The 24054-nt window shown below is 48.4% G+C and overlaps 1 protein-coding gene across 2 annotated transcripts in view; it reads left to right on the plus strand.

The window, feature by feature from the left end:
* Positions 1-3886: 3886 nt before the first annotated feature.
* The window catches only part of UXS1 (UDP-glucuronate decarboxylase 1), a 93125-nt gene continuing 72957 nt past the window's right edge, over positions 3887-24054 (plus strand). For both annotated transcript variants that reach the window (XM_025992369.2, XM_025992370.2), the window contains exon 1: positions 3887-4111. In XM_025992369.2, coding sequence (XP_025848154.1) covers positions 4018-4111 — 94 coding nt within the window. In that variant the 5' untranslated portion in view covers positions 3887-4017. The remainder of the gene's footprint in view (positions 4112-24054) is intronic.

Raw genomic sequence — 24054 nt, forward strand, 5'->3', positions numbered from 1 at the left:
TAGTCAGTAAAACTATCCAAAACTATTTCAAACATCAGAAATATAATACAGGAGATTGGTGACAAAGCTGTTGGGAGGCTTATGAAGACTAAGAGGAGAGATATTAGAAGAATAAGAAAGAATACCCAGAGGTGAGATGCAGTGAATGCCCATGGGTGCTCAGCCCTGGAACAGCTCAGAAGAGAGGCACTGATTCTCTGACAAGATGATAAGATGACAGCTGGGGTTTGGAATCACCTACCTTTGCTAGTGAATGGCTAATGCAAGCACTAGCAACTTGCAGCAACCACTAGCAATGGCTACACTGGAAGAGCCAGAAGCAGAATTTGTCTCTCCCACTGGTCTTCCACGAGGACCTCTGAGGGGCAGATCCTGCCAGGGGCTGGACCATGCAGTGCATGCACTCCCAGCCCCTGCAGAACAGAACAGAGGCCTCTGGGGATCCCTGGGTGGCTCAGCGGTTTAGCACCTGCCTTCAGCCCAGGGCATGTTCCTGGAGTCCCAGGATCAAGTCTCACATCGGGCTCCCTGCATGGGGCCTGCTTCTCCCTCTGCCTGTGTCTCTGCCTCTCTCTCTTTCTGTGTCTCTCATGAATAAACAAATACATAAATCTTAAAAAAAGAAAGAAAAAAAAAAGAACAGAGACCCCAAGTACAGATGGACGCTGAGGCTACCGGTAAGTAGCCAGCAAAGAAAGTGACTCTTGGCCAGGCCCTGACTGACTCATGGTTTGTACTAACCCTCAAGGCCTTCCAGAATGTTTTCTTTCCAACATTTATACCTTCTCCTCTCAATCCATGTCTCTCCAGCCAGACAAACATCCCACCGTGCCCTCTGGGAGCCTATCCCTCCCCCTTGCCCCTGTCCTTGCTATTTCCCCAGGGAAACCCCCGCCCAAAATCTTACCAGTTCTTTCAAATCCTGCTGAGGTAGCCCTATTCTGCCAAACCTTCCTCTCCCTGTTCTCACCTGGAAGCATAGATGTGCTAGTTTAAAAGGAAAATAAACAAAAAAAGGCAGCAGCAGCCCTGATTTATATCCATAGGCTATTTCTGTGGTACAAACACTCCTGCTGGAGCTGCTGCCTCTCAACTTTGGTGAGCATGTACCCACAGACCTGGTGCCCCATACTTCCTGGGAGCAGTGTTTCTGTCTCGTGAAATTTCTTAGCCATCCACAGAGCCTGTCCCACAGCCCTCACCATCTGCTACCAGGAATTACTTTTGTTTCTGTGCATGTTTTCACTCTCCTGTAGAAAGCATCCTGACCTAGGGGCAAGGCATGAACTAAAACCCCATCCCCAGGCTTCCAGTTACTGCCTAAACTCTTAGGGTTTCAGTCCCTCTATTAAACACAGCAGCAGCAATGGTGCCCCTATACCACAGGGCTGCTACAAGAATTTCAGGAGATCACGTGTCAAAGCATCTTGTGGAACAGGCCCTGGCATGTGATAGAGGGGTAATAAGTGTTATTTCCTGCCCTTCGTAGATTTTTAACACTCTAGGACAGGAGCCATATTGATTCAATTCTTAATTATCCCTTGTAACTAGTAATTGCTCAAAAATATTCTTGTTGGGCAGCCCCAGTGGCCCAGTGGTTTGGTGCCGCCTTCGGCCGGGGTGTGATCCTGGAGACCCGGGATGGAGTCCCACATCAGGCTCCCTGCATGGAGCCTGCTTCTCCCTCTGCCTGTGTCTCTGCCTCTCTCGCTCTGTGTTGTCATGAATAAATAAAATCTTTTAAAAAAATATTCTTGTTAACATATCCACAGAAAGAATGATGTCATTGATAGCAAGGAGGAGGTGTGGGGGTGGGGACATAAGCACAGGCCTGTTGGGGGAAGTGGAGGTGGACTGGTTGGAACAAGACAAGAGAAAGGGGGCAGAGGGAATGACAGACCAAAGCCCACAGATTCCCTGATGAGTCTGGAGGACCTCTTTGGTACCTCCTTTCCCTTGTGCCTTTGCACCTCCACTGGGCACAAGATGTGCTGTTGCCCACTTCCCAATTCTGGCTTTGGTTGAGCTGGAAATCAGGGTCTTGGGCCACCAACAGCTTTCCTGGTGGTAATGATGGCAGCAGCAGCATTTTACCTGTAGCCACTGATGGCATTTCCATATACTTACTCCAGTGGGGCAGGAGAAATTGGCAATGGTGTATGGTGGCAGAAAAACACTCAACTAGGATGTGGTTCTGCCGTTTTGTTCAGAAATAGCATGTGTTTCATTGCTGTCCTATTTGAATTGATAGATACCTATCAATTTAGTTGATAGGAATCTATTAACCAAATCGTACCTACAACCGAATATGTTTGAAACCCACTTACAGCTTCAATATGATTTTCCCAGTAGAGCAAGTGTCAACAAAATCTTTTTTCATATCTGTCCCTTACATTTAATCAAAAAATCACCGAATCAGAATCAGAGGAGCCCAGGGCCCTGCCTGCCCTAGGCGCTTCCGTGCAGCAATCAAAGATCTAACCCAAATCCAAATCGAAAATGTTAACGATAGGTGAACTAAGATTCACAGGCAAAAAGCGATTTGTTCAAGGCTCACAGGCGGACTCCAGAACCCCTGCGTGTGTGGGAACACAGGCTTCTGGCTCCCACCGTAGGGCTCTGTCTGCCTCCACAGGAAGTGAAGGAAGTACCACCTGGCTGCTCCCATATTTTCAGAGACTGGGATCCAGGCATCTTGAAAGTGGGCCCCTCCACTTGTGGGCAGCATGACAGCAGGGTGGCTCTTCCCGCCATAAGGCTGCTCAGCATGTTTCCTTCCATTCACCGATTCTCCCAGAGAGTTCCTGGGATACCCCAGGGATAGGGGAAGGTTGTATTGCGCCACACAATCACAGCATTTGCTCTGTGTGGTTTCAGGGCTGTAACGTGTTACTGCTTTGGGTTTATTGCTAGCGGTTGACTATTCTTGGAGGCTTCTCAGGAAGCTAATACAAAGTATCTAACTGGCAAATTGGCCCGGCATTCCGGGGACGCTGGTGCTCCTCGATTTCTCCCCGACGCCCTCAGCACTTCCATCCGGTCGCTCCCCAGCATTTTCCGGGGCTCACGGGCTTGGCACCGCAGGCCTGCGCCTACCATGCCGTCTCCTGTACCGGGGCCGGCTGCTGGTCCTGGCTGCCTGGCGCGGCTCCGCGTCTGCAGCGGGCAGTCCCCGATGCTCGTGGCCTGGGCACACCCAGCGGACACCGCCGCGGCCACGGGGTCACCGGCGGGCGCACGTTCCGTGTTTCCTCGGGACAGGCGGCGCCGTCATTCCTCCCCTTCCCTGGTTTGTCCTAATTCTTTCCCGCCAGCAGCACGTGTTCATAATAACAACAAAGCACTTTCTGAGACAGGCCTCGCAGCGGGTCAAGGCCGAGAACCCACCACCGGGCTCTGACTGCAGCGCGGCCGAGAGGATCCAAACTCTTCCCGCCCTGCTGCGGCCGAAGCCACACAGCAGCCCACGGGGCCGGTCCACTTTCTGAAAGACGCGATCAAAGAACTTCAGAGACATGCGCAAATTCCGCATAAATATCCCCTGGCTCCCAGGGGCGCCCGCCGCCCGCTGGGCCGGGCTCGGAAACCAACGCCGCCGCGCCCGCCCGGGGGCGGGACGCCGCTCAGGTACGGACCCCGCCAGCACCTCGGGGGAAACACGCCGCCACGCGCATGCGCCGCGCACGCCCCGCCCCCGGCACGCGGCCACATTCTTCGAAAACGGAGGAGCCTGTGGCGGCGATTGCGCCTGCGGGGAGAGGAGGCAGAGGGGCGGGGCGTGGAGGGGGCGGGGCGGGGGCGGGGCCGCGCGTGCGCGGCGGCTCCCCCGGCAGGAAACCCGGCGCGCGGGGGCGGGACCGCGCGGGCCGGAGGTAGGGGGCGGGGCTCTCCGCGGCCGCCGCCGCCGCCGCCGCCACAGCCGCCGCCGCCGCCGTCCCCGCCGCCGTCCCCGCCGCCGCGCATTGTGCAGCAGGCGGCCCCGCGCGGCAGGGCCCTGGACCGGCGCGGCTCCCGGGCATGGTGAGCAAGGCGCTGCTGCGCCTCGTGTCTGCCGTCAACCGCAGGAGGATGAAGCTGCTGCTGGGCATCGCGCTCCTCGCCTACGTCGCCTGTGAGTTCGCGCCCTCGGCGGGCGGGGAGCCCCATTCATTCCCCGGCGCCGCGGCGGCGGGGTTGGGGCCGGGGGCGCGTGCGGCCCGGGGCGGCCTGCGGGGCCGCGCACCCCGCTCCCAGCGCGTTGGGGGCTGCGGTCCGGCCCTCCGCGGCGCGCTCGTGCGGCACAGCTGCCGGCCGGCTCGGGCGCAGACCCCGAGCGCCTAGGCCCGGCGGGGGGCGCTGGCTGCGGGGCGCCGGGTCGGCCGCCCCCCCCCCCCCCGCGCCGGCCCCGCCGCGGAGGACTGCGGTCCACGTCGCCCCGGCAGCCGGCGATTCCCGAGCGTGCCGCGAGGACACCCTGGGCGCCGCCGCGCCGCGCCGCCGCGTTGGGGAAGGAGGATAAAAATACTGTTGCCGTTGGCAGAGCCCCCGCTTCGCCTGTTGGCTCCGCAGGAAAATTACTCAGCAGTTAACCGTTGGGGAGCCAAGGGCTGCGGCCCCCGCCGGCCCGCGGCCGCGCCCAGACGTGCGGGTGCCCCGGGTCCCGGGCAGGCGCGGCGGGCGGCCGGGTGCACGCTGTGCGCCGTGTGCGCGGCTCCCGGGCTGTCAGGACGCCCAGCCTCGGCCGGACCCCGGCGGGACCCGCGCCGCGCAGGCAGCTGGTAGACCCTGTGGCATCCCAGAGGCGGGAACTGCTCTGTGCGGGCTTGCTTGCTGGGTTGTTGTTGTTGTTTTTTTTTTTCCAATCTCTATGATGGGAATATGTTTTAATTGTTGCTATTAATACTTTACCAACTACCACTGTTGGTCTAGAAATAGCTCCCCGTGTGAGCTCCGTTTGATTCCTAGCCACCAAAGTCTTAAATGAAACCCCCTGCTAACTGTTTGAGTTACCAAGATCTGATTCCAGAGGTGGCAGGGGACTTTAGAAAGTGACTTCAGTAGAGCCCTGGGAGGATACGTGTTATTAAGACGCAGGCTGTCCCGCATAGCCCAGCTGTTCCAGGAGGTGGAGCAGAGAAAGCTCAAGCAGGGCTCTTAGATCCTAGACAGTTTCAAGCCGGGGATGGGTGTTAGATGTGAGTAGTTTGAAAGGGAGAAAGCTACTCTTAAGTGTTTGTAGTCAGTCTTGAGTAAGAAGAGCTGAGACTCAGGGGGAAGATCATTTAAAATTGCATAATTATTGCTATGAAATAATAATACCTAAATTTGCTGGGTGTTTACATGTGTGTGCAGGCATGAGTCTCATTGGCTTATTCAGTTATCTCAACAACCTTGGGAAATACTGTGGCCATTCTCATTTTAGACGTGAGGAAATTAAGACCAAGAGAAATCTACACAGATAACAAGTAATAGCCAAATTTTGAACGCAGAAAGGCCAGGGAGCCCTGGGTAGAACCCATGTCTGCAGCAGCCTCAGCTTTGGTTATCGGACTTCTAAAGTTGGACAGGGGTGTTTAGAATTAATAAAGGGGGATGTAGGAAGCCGTGGGAAGTTTTTCACCATTCATTCCACCGGGAAATCCTGCCAAGTCCTTAACTGTTGTCTGTGACCATGCTTGGTGTCAGGGGACGCTGAGAAGTGCCGTCCTGGTCCCTAGAGCAGGGATTCTCAAACTGGAGTGTGCATCAGAATCGCCCTGAGGATTTTCAAAACGTGGAGTTTTTACCTCCCACCTCAAGTTTTTGATTGAACAGGTCTGGGATGTGCACTTCATAGCTTCACTTGGGAGGCTGTGGCTGTGGTCTAGGAACCCCTGGCCTAGACAGTAAAGGGACCAAGAATTAGATAATCATACAAATGAGGGCTAATTTACAAACTGGTGTGAAGGAAAGGAATGCCTGAGAGCTTATGAGAAGGACTCCTGAGTTACAGTAATCAGGGGCACTTGTTTCCATGATGAGTTGAGGCTCAAGCTGAGAATAAGGATGTATAGAATAGGGAGGCCTAGGAGGGAATTTGTTCCTCTGCATGTGCAGAGGTCCTGTGGCAGCCAAGAGCAGGGAGTGCTTTAGGAATGCAAAGAAGGGCAGTGTTCTCAGAACATGAAAACAGGGTACAGTGTTGAGGCTGGCCGGCAGATGGGGGTCATATCTGGCTGGCTTGGAAGAGGCCTTGGGCCAGATTATAAAATTTGTGATTTTAGTTATGAGGGGCTGAAGAATAGGGTGGATCAGTGTTACTAATGAGCAGGGATGGTATATCCGAGACACTACAGAAGGGATGAAAAATGTTACAGGACTTCCAATTGGTAGTGTCCAAGGACACTGAAAATGTAAGTCAACAGGGAGCCAGCCCATTGACAATCTTGCCCTCCTTGTTAGGAGTGAAATCTCTTTGAAAAAACTGTTCACACTCCCACTTAACACACGCCCTCATGGCTAGCCCGTCCCGGATCTGGAAGTGCATTGCCTGTTCCTCTCAAGTTCTGCTAGTCTTTCTCATTTCTCAAAGGGTGTTTTTGTTTGTTTGTTTGTTTGTTTTTTACTGCTTGTGCCAGAGTCTCCCTTCCTATCAGTGAACATTCTGGACCATGCCTAGGGGAGTGAGCTTGTGCCCCTTGCATTGTACACTAGAGCTCTTTTCCATGCCTGTGTCTTCTTCTCAATAAAATTCCCAATCCTCCAGGACAGGAATTGTCACTTTAGTGTTTCAGCCCTTGTAGCACTTGGATCAGTGCTACTAGCTCTTTGGAAGAGCTCCGATGCCTGATTGAAAATCATGCCAACCTACTAGGGTGAGGCTCCCCAGGCAGAGGCTGAACTGGACTTACCTTTAGTGTTTTTTTTTTTTTTTTCAACATGCATATAGTTTGAAAAGTCAAATAGCTTCTGCATGGTTTGTTAGGTAAAACAGAGTCCCTGCCTTTGTTCTTCCCCACCCAGAGGCAAGTACTTAACTTCGGTTAGCTGATTTTGGTATTTGTCTTTGTGTCATAGGATGATAGCTTGCTAATTTGTCATTTGTCCGTGTTACCTAGTGCCTTTATTCTTTGGAAGATGATTGTTTATTCTCTAAAGCTGCCCTCCTCCTCCATGTTTACATCCCTCATGTAGATATGGTGTAATTTTGAGATCAACATTTAATATATATGTGTATGACTGAACACTATTATTGCTACTGAGCATGTTGTGCATGAATTTTTGTTTTTCCTGCAGCTAATAACTTTTTTTTTTTTGCTTTCTATGTACTATTTCTGATTCAACTCCAAATGCTTGTCAGTTGTTTGCATCTTTCCCCAAATGTTCAGAGGCAGAGGACCTTTTGACTAGCACCTTCCGGAGGAAGGGCCCCCAGAGCCTTCGGACCTGCTCTGCCCGTCACAGATGTCCTGTCCCCTGACTTCCCCTAACTTATTTCACACTTCTTTCACTTGGACATGCATTGGAGGAGAATTTTGAAACCATCATAAGTGTCTTTCTTTGCATTTAGTTGGTAGATTGATAATGCAGAATTCTAGAAAAAGATTCCTTCAGAACTTTTTAGGGATTGTCTCGTTACTTTCTGCCTTCTAATTTTTTTAAAAAATTTTTATTTATTTATGATAGTCACACAGAGAAAGAGAGAGAGAGAGAGAGAGAGAGAGCAGAGACATAGGCAGAGGGAGAAGCAGGCTCCATGCACCGGGAGCCCAACGTGGGATTCGATCCCGGGTCTCCAGGATCCCGCCCTGGGCCAAAGGCAGGCGCTAAACCGCTGCGCCACCCAGGGATCCCTCTGCCTTCTAATGTTGACAAGTTGTTTCAGGTCCGTCCCTTTCCATGGGACTTGTGTTTTCTTTCTGGAAGATTGCAGGATCTTCTTTTGGCCCATGATAGTCATGGTTGACCACACATTTCCAGCATTCTGCCACTCTGGCCTTGTCCTCACTCCCAGAGCTCGGTGGCCTCATGCAGTCACCATGCCCTGGAGCTGAGGCACGGGGTCCCCTGCTCCAGTTCTGGGGCCAGTGAGTAATTGTGAACGTTTCCTCCTCTCTGAATTGATAACTGGCATCATTCAAGGTGATGACACTCAGTGCGGAGCACCCCCCTCCCCTGCCGTAGAGTGACATACCGTGAGGAATGCATCATTGTTTTTAAGCGTCATAGGGTCTGGGCTTGCTTGTTGCTGCAGCTCAGCAGAGCCTGCCCTGGCCAGCCTGTGCCCTCACCAGAGGTGGGCATGGCCTGCCTGGCATGCATTTGTGCCCCTTGTGCTGGGTACTGGAGAGGCCCCTGGCAACCCAAAGACTCTTCCTTTTCAGTTCTGGGGATTTTCTTAAATAATTCTTTGCTTGTTTCATCTCCTCCATTCTGTGTTCTCTCTCCCCGGAATATCAGTATGCTGATGTAGTATTGCCTACTCTAGGCCTTTTATTTCCTATTCTCCCCCACCCCACCCTCTTTAAAAAAGTTTTGCTCTGCTTTCTGGAAAATTCCTCTTTGTATTTTAGCACTTCTAGAGATTTTTTTTTAAAATTGTATTTTTGCTATCTTTTAAAATTATTATTATTCATGAGTTCTTTTTTCTCTGGATTTAAAAGAAATTTTAAAAATGTCTTCATTTCATGTTTATGTTGTCTTCATGGTAGTTTTGTTTGCTCATTTTTCTTTCTCGCTGAAGAGTCTCTTCCCTCCAGGTCCTTTCCCACATTTCTTGTGCGAGGCTTTCTTTGGTTTTCTGCTGGCCCTGGGTTGTTTGCTCCTGTTTCGGAGGAGTACTGTAGATCTGTCCTCTGGGCTCTGAGCTCTGGTGACAGGGCATTGCCAGGTTTCTGCTGGACGGCCCAGTGGGGACAGGGCTTCGGATCTCAGCAGTACCTTGATCATCGTCCCAGGTGAACCTAGGGCTCCCCAGTCCAAGATGTCCTTCCTAGAGATGGAGCTGCCTGGCATCTGCCAGGGTGAGGAGTGGAGCTGCCACTCGTTCTGCTATTCAGACAGATTTGAAAGTCAGACCCCTGTTTCTGTAGCCTTGTCACCCCGTTTCCACATGCACCAGTCATGACCATTCCAGACTCTCCTGACCATTCTGGCCTTCTCCGCTGCCTGCTCATCCTTCTTTTGCTCTGTAGCCACCTTCTGTTCCCCTTTTCCTGTCCACTTAGGCTTAGACCCTAAGCAAGAATGACAAAGAAGTCTACTTTCTGATGTTATAGTGAGCTTAGGAGCCATTCTTCAGCTTTTGAAAACTAGAGTTGTGATACCTTGTAATATTCAGGTATTTTTTGGTGTATCATGCATCATGTGGTAATGACACCACACTTGTGGTACCTTTCCATCCTGTTACTCTTGTTCCACTGGAGAGGAAAGCCACTAAATGGAACACTGAAACCCATCTAGAAGCATGGTATTTGCATTTGTGGGAACAGACTTCAACCTTGTCTGAGTTGGGCTTCCCTTAGAATAGTTTTGCCTTAAGATAATCAACCTCACGTGACTAGGGACTATCCTCGAGAATTCACCCAGTAAACACCCACTGGCCTGCTGCTTGGGAGACATGAGGAGTTAGATAGACTGCATCCTGATGCCAGCAGACTCCTGGAAAAAAAAGGTAGGGGAAAAACAAACAGTCCAGGTGCTGGTTCCAGATTTACCTGAGCATGAGGATTAGCTCACGCTTGTTAAATGCAGGTTCTCAGGATCCGCCTGGGACCCACCAGGCAGGGGCCTGAGGACCTTCCTTCCAGCCCTCCTTTGGGGTTAGGGAGGGGCATCTCAAAATTGTTTTGAGCCCTCGACATTTTATTTTAAGAATTCTCATGCCTGTTTTCTATTCTTTCTAGTGAAAGAGTATTTTGGCAAACACCCAAATACTCCCCTGCCCAGATTTACCAGCTGTTCTTTTTTTCCACATTTGTTCTTTCTCTCTGTTTTAATGTATACTTTTTTTATTTGGTGGAAATATATGAAAGCTGCAGACATAATATTGCTTTACCTTTAAGTAATATAAATCTGCTAAGACTAGAAGCATCTTCTGTAGAATCTCATACTCTAAAAACTAACATAAATGATATTGTCCAATGTACAGTCCATGTTTGAGTTTCCACTAATGGTACCATCCGTGTCTGACAGCCTTTTCTGTTGTTGTTGTTTTAACTCTAGGATCAGTCAAGGTTTATATGTTGCATTTGGCTGTTAGTTCTCTAACTTAGTTTGATTATTCATGACCCTCACCTTTTAAGAAAAGCCCAGGCCAGTTGTCCTATAAAACGGCTTGCTTCCTGGATTCATCTGAGTGTTTCTTTACAATTAAATTCAGCTGAACTTTTTTTATACTAGTGCTTGTTGATTCGCATCCTGTCATGGTTGTCGCACCCTTCATCATATGCTGGATGCCTGGAAGGGCTGGCTTTATTTTAAAGGTGTCTTTTCCCTGCACACAGTCCTGGGGGCAGTTCTTGGGGGCTTGGAGTATCTTCTTGTCCAGCCAGTGCATTCAGCGTCCATTGGCAGTCTTTGCTTGGATCAGTTTTAACATTGGGAAATCCAAAATGCTGGTTTTCTGATCCTATAAGCCCTTCTGTGTTTATTAATGTGTGTTCTTCTGGAAAGAACTTGCCTCTCTCATTCATCTCTCACTTTCTGTAGTAGTTTCCTTTGCCTGCTTTAAGTAATTGCCACAAACTAGGTGGCTTTCACATGAGAGAAGGTTATTCTCTCACAATTCAGAGGCCAGAAGTCTGAAATCAATGTGCTTCTGAGGCCAGTGTCCCTCTGTAGGCTCCTTTGAGCCTCCAGATGTCTTGGCTTGTGGATGCATACCTCCATCTGCCTCTGTGGGTGGCCACATTGCCTCCTGTCTGTCACATCTCTGTGTCCTTTATGAGGACACTTGGTCCTGGAGTTAGGGCCCAACTGGGTAATCTAGGATGCTCTTTTTGTCTCAAGATCCTTAATTACATCCACCAGGAATCCTTTTCTAAGCAAGATCACATTCAGGGTTCCAGGGATTAGGCTGTGGACATGTTTTGGAGGTATGTCTCACCTACCCCCATCCCCCTTTAAAAAAAATCTTTGTGGACCCATAGATTCTCTGCGTCTGTGAGCATTTCCCTGGTCTCCAAATGTTCTGGGCTCTTGTTCTTTCCCTGCCCCAGACCTTGAAGTAGCCATTTCTTGAGGAAGTCCTGCTTCTTTCCCTGGGAGACGTTGTTAAGGAATCAGAGCCTGTGCCTTGGTTGTGCACATCGCCATCGAGGTGTCCTTGCTCCCATCTTTTTTAAGGGACAGAGCCAGGAAACATACACACTTTTTCCAATCATGAGTTGATACACATGCACCCAGTTTAAATCCTAACAGGCTTCTTCCTTACCTTTCCCCATTCCATATTGTTGTGTTCTTTTTCCCACTGTGAAAATCTCAGTTCTGACATCAGTAAAAAATCGTTAGCTCTCTACTACTGTACAGACAGAATGGTTTGGGAATTACTATGTCAGTACCACTACTGACAACAGACTTCACCGAATTCAAGATTTCTTTGTAGTTCTTTTTTATCCTCAGAAAATATGCCCCACTGAGGATGTGCAGTTATTGTGTCCAAAAGCTCCTTGTAATGATTTTTTTTTAATGCCTGATACAAGTCAGACTCATTTCTTGGTAGGTGTCAATTTTCTTCTTTCTGATAAAGTATTTAAACCATATACCTGGTTCAAAAGTCAAAGTACCTAAAAAATTAGCTGCCTTTTGGGGAAATCTGGAGCCTTCTGCACCCTTTCGATATATTTTGTCCATCTTACTGCAAATGTTGGCCTTAGTCTGTGGATGCTTGCCCTTTCTGTGGGTTGTACTCAGCAGGTAGCATCCTGTGCAGACTCCTTGCTTCCCTTCCTGGAGAGCGAGTGTGCTGTGTGTGTGCAAACAGATGCCCCTGTGCTGTTGTACAGCTGTAGTACTCCTGTGTGCATGCACCTGTCTCCTACAGAAGGCATTTCAATGATTTCAGATATGTTGCTGTCACAAGGACTGCCACAGCAGGGAAACTTGTGCTCATGTTCCCACCAGGGTCACAAGCAGCTGGTTCCCCTCAGCCTCCCCAGCAGAGCTTTGGGCAAACATTTGCATTTTCACCAGGCTGAAAAATGGCATCTCCTTGTCTTAATTTGCATTTCTCTTATTGTGAGTGTCATGAAGCATCTTTTGAAATGTTCAAGAGCTATTAATATCTCTTCTTCGGAGAACTGTTGATGGATTTGCTCATTTTTCTGTTGAGTTGCTGGTTCTCCTTTCCACTCATTTTTTATTTCAAATAGACTCCGCAAGTATCATGGGTCTTGAACTCCTGACCGGGAGATCAAGAATCACATCTTACTCTGCCTGAGCCTGCTAGGCACCTCTCTTTTCCACTGCTTTTTAAGAACTTTTTACGTATATGTTAGCTGTCCTGTGTGAAGTGAACGGTGATTACTTTCTCATGCCTGTTATGATGTGGAGAAAAATATATTTGGTCTCTGTCCCCTATTCTTGGCGCAGGGTCCCCTGGGTAGCCAGGATGGGGCTGGTCATGAGAAGGACCAGCCGTCTGCTTAGAGGGTTGGCACTTTGGCCCCCCATCCACCAATCTCCAGGAAGAAAATGCAGTGCTGGAGGTTGAGCTCTACAGAAACCTGAGCAGTGGGATTTGTTGAGCTCCCCAGTTGTTGAACACAAGGGGGTACTGAGAGAGTGGTATGCCAGAATGCTCATAGAAGCTCCAGGCCCCTCCCTGTACCTTGCCCTGAGAAATGCAAGCAGGGATTGGGAAGGAATGGGAATCCCCTCAAGGCCCAGGGGTTGGTACTTTAGAGGATGGATAGGATTTGGACAGTAGAGTTGAAGGCACAGGTGCCAGCATGACTATGGAGGTGACAGGGTGCACGGAGCAGGCCCTTCTGGTGCTTAAAGGCAGCATTTGAAGTCTGCCTCCACATAAACTTTATTCAGTGAGATGCGTAAACTTTTGATCAAAATTCATGCAGCTGAGAAGGTAGAGATTTTGATGAATATATTTCAGAACACACAAACATTAGGGCAGGGCCAAAGAGAAACAGTTTTGCATTTGGGGCAGCCCATCTAACTTGGATGTTGCACTCTGCCAGGTGCATCCCCCTGTTTTGTGTAGATGCACTGCTGGGTTTTCGGCCTGGTGTGTGGTACTGCTGAGTAGGCCAGGAAGTCAAGAGCCTGGTTGTTGTGATGTCGAAGAGGTTTCATGAGTAGATGTTTAACACGCAGGCCCGGTTGCCAGATTCTCCATGAGTGTTGAATGCACATTAATGCCTGCTTCCCCCTTTTTGTTTTCTTGCTTTATGTTCTGCACATGTTTGGATCTTAGGAGCTCCTGAAGGATACAAGTGGGGAGAATGATTCAGGATTGGCCCTTTTTGGAGAAGGGCGGTTTCACTTGCCTTCATTCAGCTCATTCTGTGCCTTGGGGACAGTCATCTAACCCTGCTGTTTCATTTTTATGCACTTATAACATGGAATGCTGTGTTTTTTTATACTTGGCAGGTAATAATACTTTTTAAAAACAGCTATGAGGAATTGAAAGAATTTCTTTCAAGAGATAGTAGCTTCAGTTGATGAGCCACCTGGAAGAACAGATGTTTTCCAGGTGTGAGTGTGAGAAAGTGACCTCTGGGGAGGGATTGTCCTCACGGAGGAAGGGCAGTGACAGTGGACAAACAGGTGCACCCTGGAGGTGGGGCAAGGTGTTCTTTCCCTCCCTTTGATTCAGAAGGGCAAGGAGTGAATTTCAAGGTAATCATCCATGAGTTTCTTTGAGTTTTAGTTAAGCTTTCTATTTTTCTAACCAAAAGAAACTAGTGCCTTTATAGCAGCACCAGCAAACAGTTGAATCCTTTTATTGTATCTTTTTCAGAGTCTAAACATCTTGGAAAATGAAAACAATTTTGTTAGGGTAGTGAGACCTTGGAATTTTATTCTTAGTATCTTTGAACATTTTTATACTCTTTCTGAAAACAAATATGCTGTTTCTAAATTAGAATTCAGTTGACATATGTAATATAAGTGATCTGAGTTTCATTTATTTATCTATTTATTTATTTTTAAAGATCTTATTTATTTCATTTCGGGAGTGGTGCTCACTTAGGGGTGGGAGGGGCAGAGGGAGAGGCTGGAGAGAGAATCCCAGGTTGACTCTCCACTGAGTGGGGAGCCTGACGTGGAGCTCGATCTCACAACTCTGAGATCATGACCTGAGCCCAAACCAGGAGTCTGATGTTTAACCGACTAAGCTACCCAGGCACCCCTCTTTATTTATTTTTTGAAGGGTGAGCAGACAGCCGTCTTATATCAGCAACAGAAGATTGAAGGGGTAGGATGGTTCCGTTGGAATCAAGTGAAAGAATCACATTAATCTGATGCTCTCAGGGGCCAGTGACAGGCCTTGTAGAAATGGTTACTAGCCGTGAATGATAAGGGCCATAAATGGTGGTTCTCCTTGTAACTTGCATGCAACCAAATCAGGATCTTAGATCTCGTCTGCCTCTTAGGTTTTTTTTTTTTTCTTAATTTTTTATTTTTTTTAAAAGAATTCTATTCTGATTCTTTGCTCTCCTTAGTCCCAATACACCTTAATTATTTAAAAGACATAATTTCTATCCTAGGCTCTCAAAGCAATGAAAAGCCCCCTCTCCCTGCCTCTGCCACTGATGTAGGTGCTGAAATTCAGGTTGAGGAGTGACTGACTTTGATAATGCTACTGTCTTGCAATGAGGCATGGGGGGAGGATAATCTCCCCATTTTGTAGATGGGGAAACTGAGGCAGAGAATGGTTATGTGACCTGCCCTGGCTCTTAATCTGGTACTCCATGGTGGTGTGGAGAGACCCAATGGAACCCGAAGGCTGCACCTACCTCATTTGGTAGCTTCTGTGTTGACTTTTTTTTTTTTTTTTTCTGTGTTGACTTTTAGTGACATTTGTCCTGAAAGAACGTTTCACTTTGAAGCAGTCCCAATGGGGTACCTCCAAGGTGGAGGGAGCAGGAAAGTATTTTAGGAGACCCCACTCCTGGCATTGCCCTTGTCTTAGTGGATGGTCGACTGGCTTCTGGTTCTCCCCTTTGACCCTGCTGTGCAAAACCCCTTTTTCTTTATGACTCTAACCTGGCTGGTGAGCATGGTGGGCCCAGGTGGCTACTGAGCAGCTTGTCTGCCCTGGAGCTCTTCAGCCTCGATGCCCTGGCTTGGGTAGTTGGAAGGCAGGTCCTTCTGTCCTAGCAGCAATGTCCTGTCCAGGCCAGGTGCTGAGTTGGCAATGCTTGCAGCCCTTCTGAGCCAGAGTGGCAAGTCTTGTACCTGCACCTGCTTGGCTCACCTGCCCAATCCCCCACTACTGAGCACCTGAGGCCTTCTGAGCCTCTAGGGCACCTGTCCCCCATGTGCTTCAAACACTTCCTCCCCCCACCCCACACACCTGCCACTCACTCTTACCCTTCCCCCTTCCCATACTGCCACCTCACTATTAGTCTTGGTACTCCCCTCACTGTCTGCTCACTTCCCTCTTCCTCTCTGCCCCCCCCCCCCATCTAACCGCTTTGTCTAAGGAACACCTCCTCACTATCCTCCTATCCCCTTATCTCCTTTTCCTGCTTTCCTCCCCACTCCCCCATCCAGTCCCTCCTACTCCCATCTCTTTCCCTCCCTCCCTCCCTGCTCTCACCTGTGCAACAGCCCCTACACACAAACACACCCTGGTCTGGCTCCCTACATATGCGCCTTTTATCTTGTTCTCCGGGACTGTGCCATCCCTGACAAAGGCTGTGGACAGAAGCCTGGCATTTTCCAGCCTGTTAGGGTGACGTGCGGACACAGCCGTTGGACAGCCACCCCAGCAATGGAAAACCAGCGCACTCATCTCAAGCACACCTGGCTGCAGTCTTTGGTGATGCCCATGGGCACTGTGCTGGGAGATGTCCCTCTTCAATCCCTCGTGTACCTTTTTTCCCTCTCCACCCTTTCAAATACAAAATGAAAAGGCCAACTTAAAAGCATCATCAAGATTTTTAAAGTTCCCATTTAAAACTAAATAATTTGTAAATAGGAAAATAGTGTACTCAGTGTGGAAAAACTAGAGAATGAAATACAAAAATAAAATCCTAGTTCTCACAGTTTTAGCATATTAAACTGCCTTCCCATACAGAAATAGTGATGTCTCTTCATTTTTAATGAGGGCTTTCTTTTTATAGTAAAGTTTTATAATTTCTTTTATACAGGTTTTATATTTGTGAAGTTTATCAGGTTTCTCTGTAGCATTCTGATCCAGTAGCAAATACGTTATTAACAAAGCAACTTTTAACATCAGGCTGCAAAGTTACCCCCAAAACAGTATTCAATTTAAAAAATATTTCTCCTTTGTGCTTTGCACGAATCCTTATATATACACATATTCTCTTTCTGTCTTGCTCTTAATCATAGTGTTCTACTTTCCAAAAAAGGTTACTACACCTTTGTGTGTTATGTCATATCTTCACATTCTGGATTTGGTCATACAATGGCTCCTTTCTTCATTTAGAAGTTGTGCTGTGCAGTCTGAATTTTCCTTTTCTTCCTACCTACCTACTTTAAAAAAAAAATTCTTTTTTCTGCTGTTCTCTGCCTTCAGCATTCTGAAAATAGATTTATCAGCATTTACTCTCAGACTTCATCAGTGGTGTCCATTGGAATTTAGTTGAAAAAGGAAGTGCATGTACAGAGCTGTTGCCCTGTCAGTTTTCAGCAGATTCATCATCCACTTGGCAGCAGATGTTTATTGAGTGGCCTGCTCTGTGCTGGGATCTGGAAATGTGTGCTTTCTCCTAACTTCTGTTTCCACCAGGAAGTGGGAAGTGATTGGTCAGAAGGGAAGAGCACCTACGGAGTCAATTTCAGAGTGAATCCAAGGGAAGTGAAGTCCCTGATTGTGCTGTAAGCTTCCTGGGTTGTAACCCAGGTGGTAGAGGCGGTACAGGCGATGCTTTAATCCCTGCAGCCTGAGGCGGGGCTGGGCTGGGCTGGGCTGGACAGGATTCGCCCTTTGTTGCTCTCCTTTTTCTTTAGTGAATGTTTTCTTCTTGTCAGAAAACTAAGAAGATGCCTTTATTTGGTAGCCTCGGGGGACGTCTATTTCATTTTCTACTGCCGCACTTGCTTAGGTTGGGCCTACTGTCTCTTTAAGTGGGCGGAAAAAAAGCGAAAAAAAATAATGTGGCAACTTCTATTCTTGCTAGGTATACATCTACGCCTATATATGCCTATATACATCTGTTGGTGTCTGTGAAGTTGCAGGAGAGGAGAAGGGGAGAAAGGAGAGTCCACTTCCTGTCACTTCTGCCTCTTGTGATTTGAAGAATCTCATGTTTGCCTTCTGGGGTGGTCTGGCATTTTTCTATCTTTTTTGTACCTGTTTCTCTAAACTTGATACTACTGTCTAGTACAGATTAAGCAGCTTTTGAATGTTTAATTAAATAGTAGTACTGTGCAGTAGAACTTGAGAATATGTTTGAGTGGAACATGCTTACAGATGTATTGGTGTCCTGTTGTGAAAATGCAGAAGTGATTTTCTCAGGTGAAGATTTGGAGACAGAATGCATCTTAATTCCAGCTGCAAGAAACAGACACACATAGATGTTATGACATAGGGTAAATAGCTTGGTAGCTTTCTGTTGGTAGATGGTTGTCTCTGAGTACTGCCTTAAATTGAAGAACCTGGAGGAAACCAAGCTTTGTGGTTAGGAGTAAGTTACAGTTTGCATACTAAGGTGCAGAGGACATTCATATCTTTTATGTGTTTTGGGACTGAGTTTTACATCACAGTTTTAACAGTTTAACAATATGGAAGCATTTGGAAGATGCCTTTCCCTCTTCTTCCTCCTTCCAGCTAACCCTGTTTCCCTTCCTGTCAGTCACTGGTTGACATTTTAGTATATATGAATGAGTCTCTATGGTTTCCTCTGCATTATGTGTTCATGAAATATAATTAGGTACTTTTAAAATGTGAATGGTTTTATACCACGGATTTTTCTGATTTGCTTTTGTACTTAATATATGGAGAAGAATGGTAGATATATATCATGGGTTGTCCTCACTTAAATTAAAGGAAGATTTTGCATGGCCAAGGCTTTCAATGGGAGAGGGCTTTTTTTTTTTTTTTTTTTTTTAAGATTTTATTTATTTATTCATGAGAGACACAGAGGCAGAGACACAGGCAGAGGAAGAAGCAGGCTCCCTGTGGGGAGCAGGATGTGGGACTCAATCCTGAGACCCTGGGATCACGCCCTGAGAAGGCAGATGCTCAACCACTGAGCCACCCAGGCATCCCTCAATAGGAGAGCTCTTTTCCTTCAAATTTGTTCTTAGAGCCTTTTTGAATAAAAGTGACACCTATTAAGGATAACTCAATGTTTAGAATTTTAAACCTTTACCTGAAAGACTATTTTGGGTTTTCAAGGTCAGTGTGTGGAATTTCTGTTGGAATTTTCATTCTGCTATAGTGTTTATGTTGCAGAGTAAATACATGGGATAGAAAGAACAGAAGATCTTGACCTTGACCTCAGAGACCTAGTTGGGGAGGGGCAGACAGAAGCAGGTATAAGGCTCTGCAGTGGTGTGAAGGGTCAGAGAGGGCATCCGAGGGATGGGAAGGCACATGTAGGGCTTGGAAAGACCATAGAACAGAGCCACCTGGCCCAGAGAGGTGGAGGGGTAGGGAAGGCCTCTGTGAAAAGGCGAAGAATGGGGCAGGATTTGAAGTCAGCGAGCGCAGTGCACTCTGACATGGGGGTTCAGTGTTTGAACATGGGGGGGGAGCATGAGAGAGGGCAGTGAGTCATGGGAGGTGAGGCTGGAGGGGGCTGCAGAGGGGTACTTGGGCATCCTGCCCAGGAGCATAGGAGGAGCCCTGGGATTGGCTTCTGCTTGGAGAGGGGACTCCTCCTAGGCCTCGAGCATGGAGTGCCAGGGGGGAGCACTGGACAACCTTTGGGGAGAAAGTCAGATGCCATGATTATGCCAGGGCTTTGTGGTACAGAGTTACAGTGACACGGAGTCTCTGTCCTTAGTTGTGCCGAGTCAAGCTCATGGGGACCCGGTCCTAAACAAGTTTATCTCAGCAGCATCTTGCTTTCTATCAGAGATGAGAACATCTATGATAAGGTGCTGATTATTTCATAGTTGGGAAGCACAAATATGATGTAAGAATCGCCCAGTTAGTGGGGTAGGAAGGCTGGGGAAGATTGCTTGTTGTGTTCAGAACTGCACTGACCTGCTGGGACAGTTGATGGAGGTGTGGAGGCCAGGGTGCTGGGGATGAGGGCATCTTGCAGGGCTGGCATTAGGCATTAGGGTGGGGGAGGATGTGTCCTTGGAACCCTTCACATAGGGGCAGTGGAAGAAATTCTGGAATATAAATATATACACACATTTTCTACCTCAGCCTTTACAGTGTGTATATCCATATATATGGGGAGCTGGGGTGTATGCTCAAGGCTTTTGATCACTGTAGCCGGCAGTCAGGATGGTTTGGTGAGCTTGGAAATCTTGAGCAGGAACATGGCAAAGCCAGCAGCTTTCAAGGTGGGACACCTGGTGCCTGCCAGGTGAGTGAGTGAGTGAGTGAGTGAGAGTGCTACATGGAGGTGGAGGAAATGGGAGGGCAGAGGGGGAGGGCTTCTGGTCCTGGTGGTGCAGTGGCCAGAGCCCAGGGTTGGAGTAAGGCATGAAGCAAAGGGTCGGGCCTCGTCAGAGCTGGCCTGGGAAGGCAGGGGGGGCACATCTAGAAGTGTACTATGATGGAGGGAGTGTCCGCAGGTGGCTTACTTGGACGTTGTTGAACTCTCGTCCTCTTAACAAAACACGGGGTGTCCTAGGAGGATTTGAGCATGGCAGAGCAACAGAGGTCGGCGGTTTCCTGCAGACAGTCTCGGATTGTAGGTGAATCGGCGTCACCCAAGGGCCTCATTAAAACCTGAGGACTCGTGCCTACCTGGAGTTTCTGATTTAGGCGACCTCGGCAGACAAGGGGATCTGCATTCCTGACAAGGTCCCCATGACGCTCCTGCCAGCACTCCCGGGACACACTTTGTGGAGCTCTGTTTTAAGTAACCTTTTGTCCTGTGCGTGGATCAGAGGGTCCCCGTGGAGGAGAGTTTGTCTTATCCAGGCTTTTAAACCAGAGTGGTGGAGTTCCTTGACATGATGGTTGAGTAAATGGTTTTGGATTCTGGGTTTTTCTCACTTAGCAGTTTGGGGGATTTTAATAGGTCACCCTGTGCTTTGTAAGCCATGAAGCTGCCATGCCTGGAATGGACAGAAGCAACTCTGTCCTCTTCAGACCTAAAAAACTGTATTTCAGACTTGCTTTTTGTGAGTTGCAGAAATTAAAATAATGCAGAAGGTATAAAGACGTCTTACCCCAAGTCTCTCAGATTTCTTCTGTGAAGACACTTTCATGTTTTTTAAGCATGTATATAGTTTTTAAAAGCAAATAATTGATTCTATTAAATTTCTGTTCTAAATATCAGCAGTTTTACATGTAATAAAGATTCTTTGGAGGACCATACTGTCTGCTGCAAAGCCCAAGGTTTCTTGCTTTTTTAACCACTTAAAAAAAAAAAAAAAAAGGAACATCTTGGGACAAAATTTTTTTTCCCATGGGAATGGCAGTACATTTTATTAGATAAGCCTGTGAGAATGTATGAGTCACTTAAAGTGTTTTATAGCTGAAGTTTGGGACCTGCCAGCGGGGATAGCAGGGAACACAGTGCAGGGCCTAGAAAGTGCTGCTGTCCTTTCTGCTTCTGGAGCTTGCCTGCCTCTGCGGCTTAGCCCAGAGTGGGGCTGCTGTCACAGGGAGGTCTCAAGCAGGTGCCCTCCTTTTGGCTTGTGACGCTTGCTTGTTACTGGTGTCTGCTCAGCCACCCCAACCCTGCTCATGACCTTTTCCTTGGACAGTTTTCATCATGTCTAACTGCCTAGGACAGTCAGGGGCCTGGTTGGCTGCAGGGTGCAAAGTTTTGGGCTAGGCTCCTTCAGGTTAGGCAGGAGGCAAAGATCCCTGTTCTGTGACTGCTGCCCTTTGATATATGATGCTGCCTGACCTTGAACACCTAATTCTTTCAGCGGGAACCAGAGACTGAATCTCCCTCCTTCAGCACATCTCCCTTTCTTATTTGAAGAATTAAAAACAAGAGTAGCTCCTAATTTGGACCTTCTGCTCCACTGAAACAACTCTTTTAAAGCTTTTCTCATTACAAGAGTAGTGTATTTAAAAAAAAAAAAAAAAAAGTAGGGACATCTGGGTGGTGCATGAAGATAAGCATCCCACTTTGGTTTCGACTCAGGTTGTGATCTCAGTGTCGTGGGATTGAGCCCAGAGTCAGGCTTGGGACTTTCTCCCTCTGCCACTCCTGCTCATGCTCTCTCTCTCTCTCGTCAAATAAATAAAATCTTTAAAAAAATAATGTATATTTTTGCCTACTTTGAAAAACATTTTAGTCTGGCTGCTTCAAAGTTTACCTGAGGGCAGGCAAATATTTGCCATGTTCTGGTACGAGGATTGTTGAGGTTCATTTGCGCTAAGCAAGGGCGCATCTTTCCTTAGCACGTTTACTAGTCAGTTCAGGTGAAGGCAGGCAGCCTGGGTGGGGGGAGGAAGGGTTTCTCCAGGTTGCAGTCTCCATCCAGGCTTTCTACCAAGGTCTGTGCAGAGGTGTGCTTTGGGCACAGGGAAGAGCGCATATGCACTTGGTAGGGAGTGCGTCGGATGGGGAGGACTTAAGGCCTGCCTCCTCTCTAGGTTAAAGGGCTGGGGACACAGACATACTTACCTGTTTTGATTCAGCTTATGTTTTTGCTGCTTAACCCACTACTTCAAAATTTAGGGGTATGAAATAGCAACCATTTTATTATGTTTACGAGTTCATTGGGTCAGGAATTTGAAATGAAACAGAAATATCCCAGACATCTGTTTCATGATGTCTGGGACTTCAGTTAGGCTGGAAAATTTACTTCCTGGGGGTTTCTTTGCTGGCACATCTGGCCCCTGAGGACGGGCTCTGCTAGGACTGGCTGTTAGCACCTGCGTAGCACCTGGCTGTGACCTGTCGAGCCAGGGGGTGGTCAGACCTCGTCCACAGCGGCCCAGGCCCCTCAGAGCAAGTATGCTAGCAAACTCGAGGGAATAGCACTCTGTCACCAGCTCCAAAGCCACATGGCATCACTGCTAGCCTCCCCTGTGGTGGAGATGGTCACATGAGTCCACACTGATCCCACCTCCTGGCAGGAGGCATGTCAAAGAATTTGGGGACAGGTTTTATAGTGCCACCAGGGAGGCACTGTGTGAAAAACATAATGACACCATACATCTCTGCAGTGAGCACTTGGCACAAAGTGAGTCATAGCTTAGACGAGGCGTTCTGTTGTAGTTAACACGCTCAGAAAACCTGGAGAAGAACAGTAAACAGAGTCACAGCAGAACGCGTGCGTCAGTGTTGCTGTGCTTTAGCGTTGCTGGAACTTACTCTGCTAGTAATACTCCTTTTAAATGAGCTCCAGGTGCCCAGTCTTTGTACGGGGTTCCTGATCTGAATGCTTCTCTGAATTGAAGTGTTCTTGACCTGAGCAAGTGGGGATTGGAATTGCTGTTCACTCTTTCAAGACAGGGAGCATCTGCAGCATGCATAGAGGCTTTGCTGTCCCCAGAAGGGTTTTATGACCTCAGTGTTCCTCAGTTTTAGGTGGAGCACCTGCCACACATGGGGCTTAGAGGTTAGGGGATTGGCTTAGAGGCCAAGTTTAGGAACAAAACCAAGATGCCTTTTCCCATTGGAGTTGGGGGTGACTCTGGGGCTTTGGAACGAGGCCTTGCACTTGTAGTGTTGGTGGAGTATGGGGGGGTGACTGGTCGTGTGACCTTGAGCAAATCCCACAAGACTACTCTTGGATCTGGTCTTCAGCTGTGAAATGGAGGTGATTGCACAACCTGGTGACTAGAAACTGAGTGGAGCTAAGAAGGCCAATATGCAGGAACCAGCGGCAGTGGTACTGGCATTGTTGTGCTTACTGCTCACATGCCTTGACCTTGTCACATGATTCCCCATGGCCTGGCTGGATGCAGTAGTCAGTGCCATGTTCCATTGAACCTCTGGCATGTTTGCCTCAAGTAGGTGCCCTACCCACACCTCTAGCTGGTGCTGGCCTTCCTGGCTCCGAGTCTCTGCTTCTGCTTGCCTAGTAGACATCTTCAGCCTGGATCACGACAGGTTGCCTCTGAGGGAGTGTGTGCTAATCTCAGACCATTATCCCCTCCCCTCACTGCCTTCCCTCCACCTCTGGTGTTCTAGTCTCCTGAGAACACCCATTCACCACCCCATCCTGGTACACTGCCCATGCTCTTCTGTCCTCTGCATTCTTGACCCATCTGTCCCTCACACCTCTGCTTCCTGTTAGGCCAGAACACAGCTGCCCTGAGCCACACTCTGACTGATGATTGTTGGTTGTCCACTCCCCAGAGCCCTGCTGTCTTGGAACGAATGCTAGGAAGGGGAACTGGTGGTGCTCATATTGGGTGCAGCAACAGAATCCCCATGGGGGGCTTGTTAAGGAAACCTTCTTGGTCCATCTGGGCCTATCCCTTCATCCTTCCCTCCCTGGGGTATTTCTGCTAGCATTGGCCTACCCACCCTTCTCCTCTGAGTACATCATCACAGGCCAGGAGACACCCCCTGCATATGTGAAGCCTGCACCCCCCTCTCCCCAGGTCCGTGACCTGCTGCCTCCTCTCTGCTCCCCAGGCCTGGTCGAATGCAGCCTTTACTTCTCTGATGTGTATTACATATAGGTGGCTTTTGGCAGTTCTGCCTGTAAGGACAAGACTTCCTGCACTAGGATGGCACCTAGTCATTCTGGTATCCCTTAGAGAAGGAATTGATAAGCAACTGTGGCCCTTGAGCCAAATCCAGCCCACCCTTGAGCTAAGAAAGTTTTAACAATTTTTACGTG

Source organism: Vulpes vulpes, chromosome 16 (genome assembly GCF_048418805.1).
Source record: "Vulpes vulpes isolate BD-2025 chromosome 16, VulVul3, whole genome shotgun sequence".
Lineage (NCBI taxonomy): Eukaryota > Metazoa > Chordata > Mammalia > Carnivora > Canidae > Vulpes > Vulpes vulpes.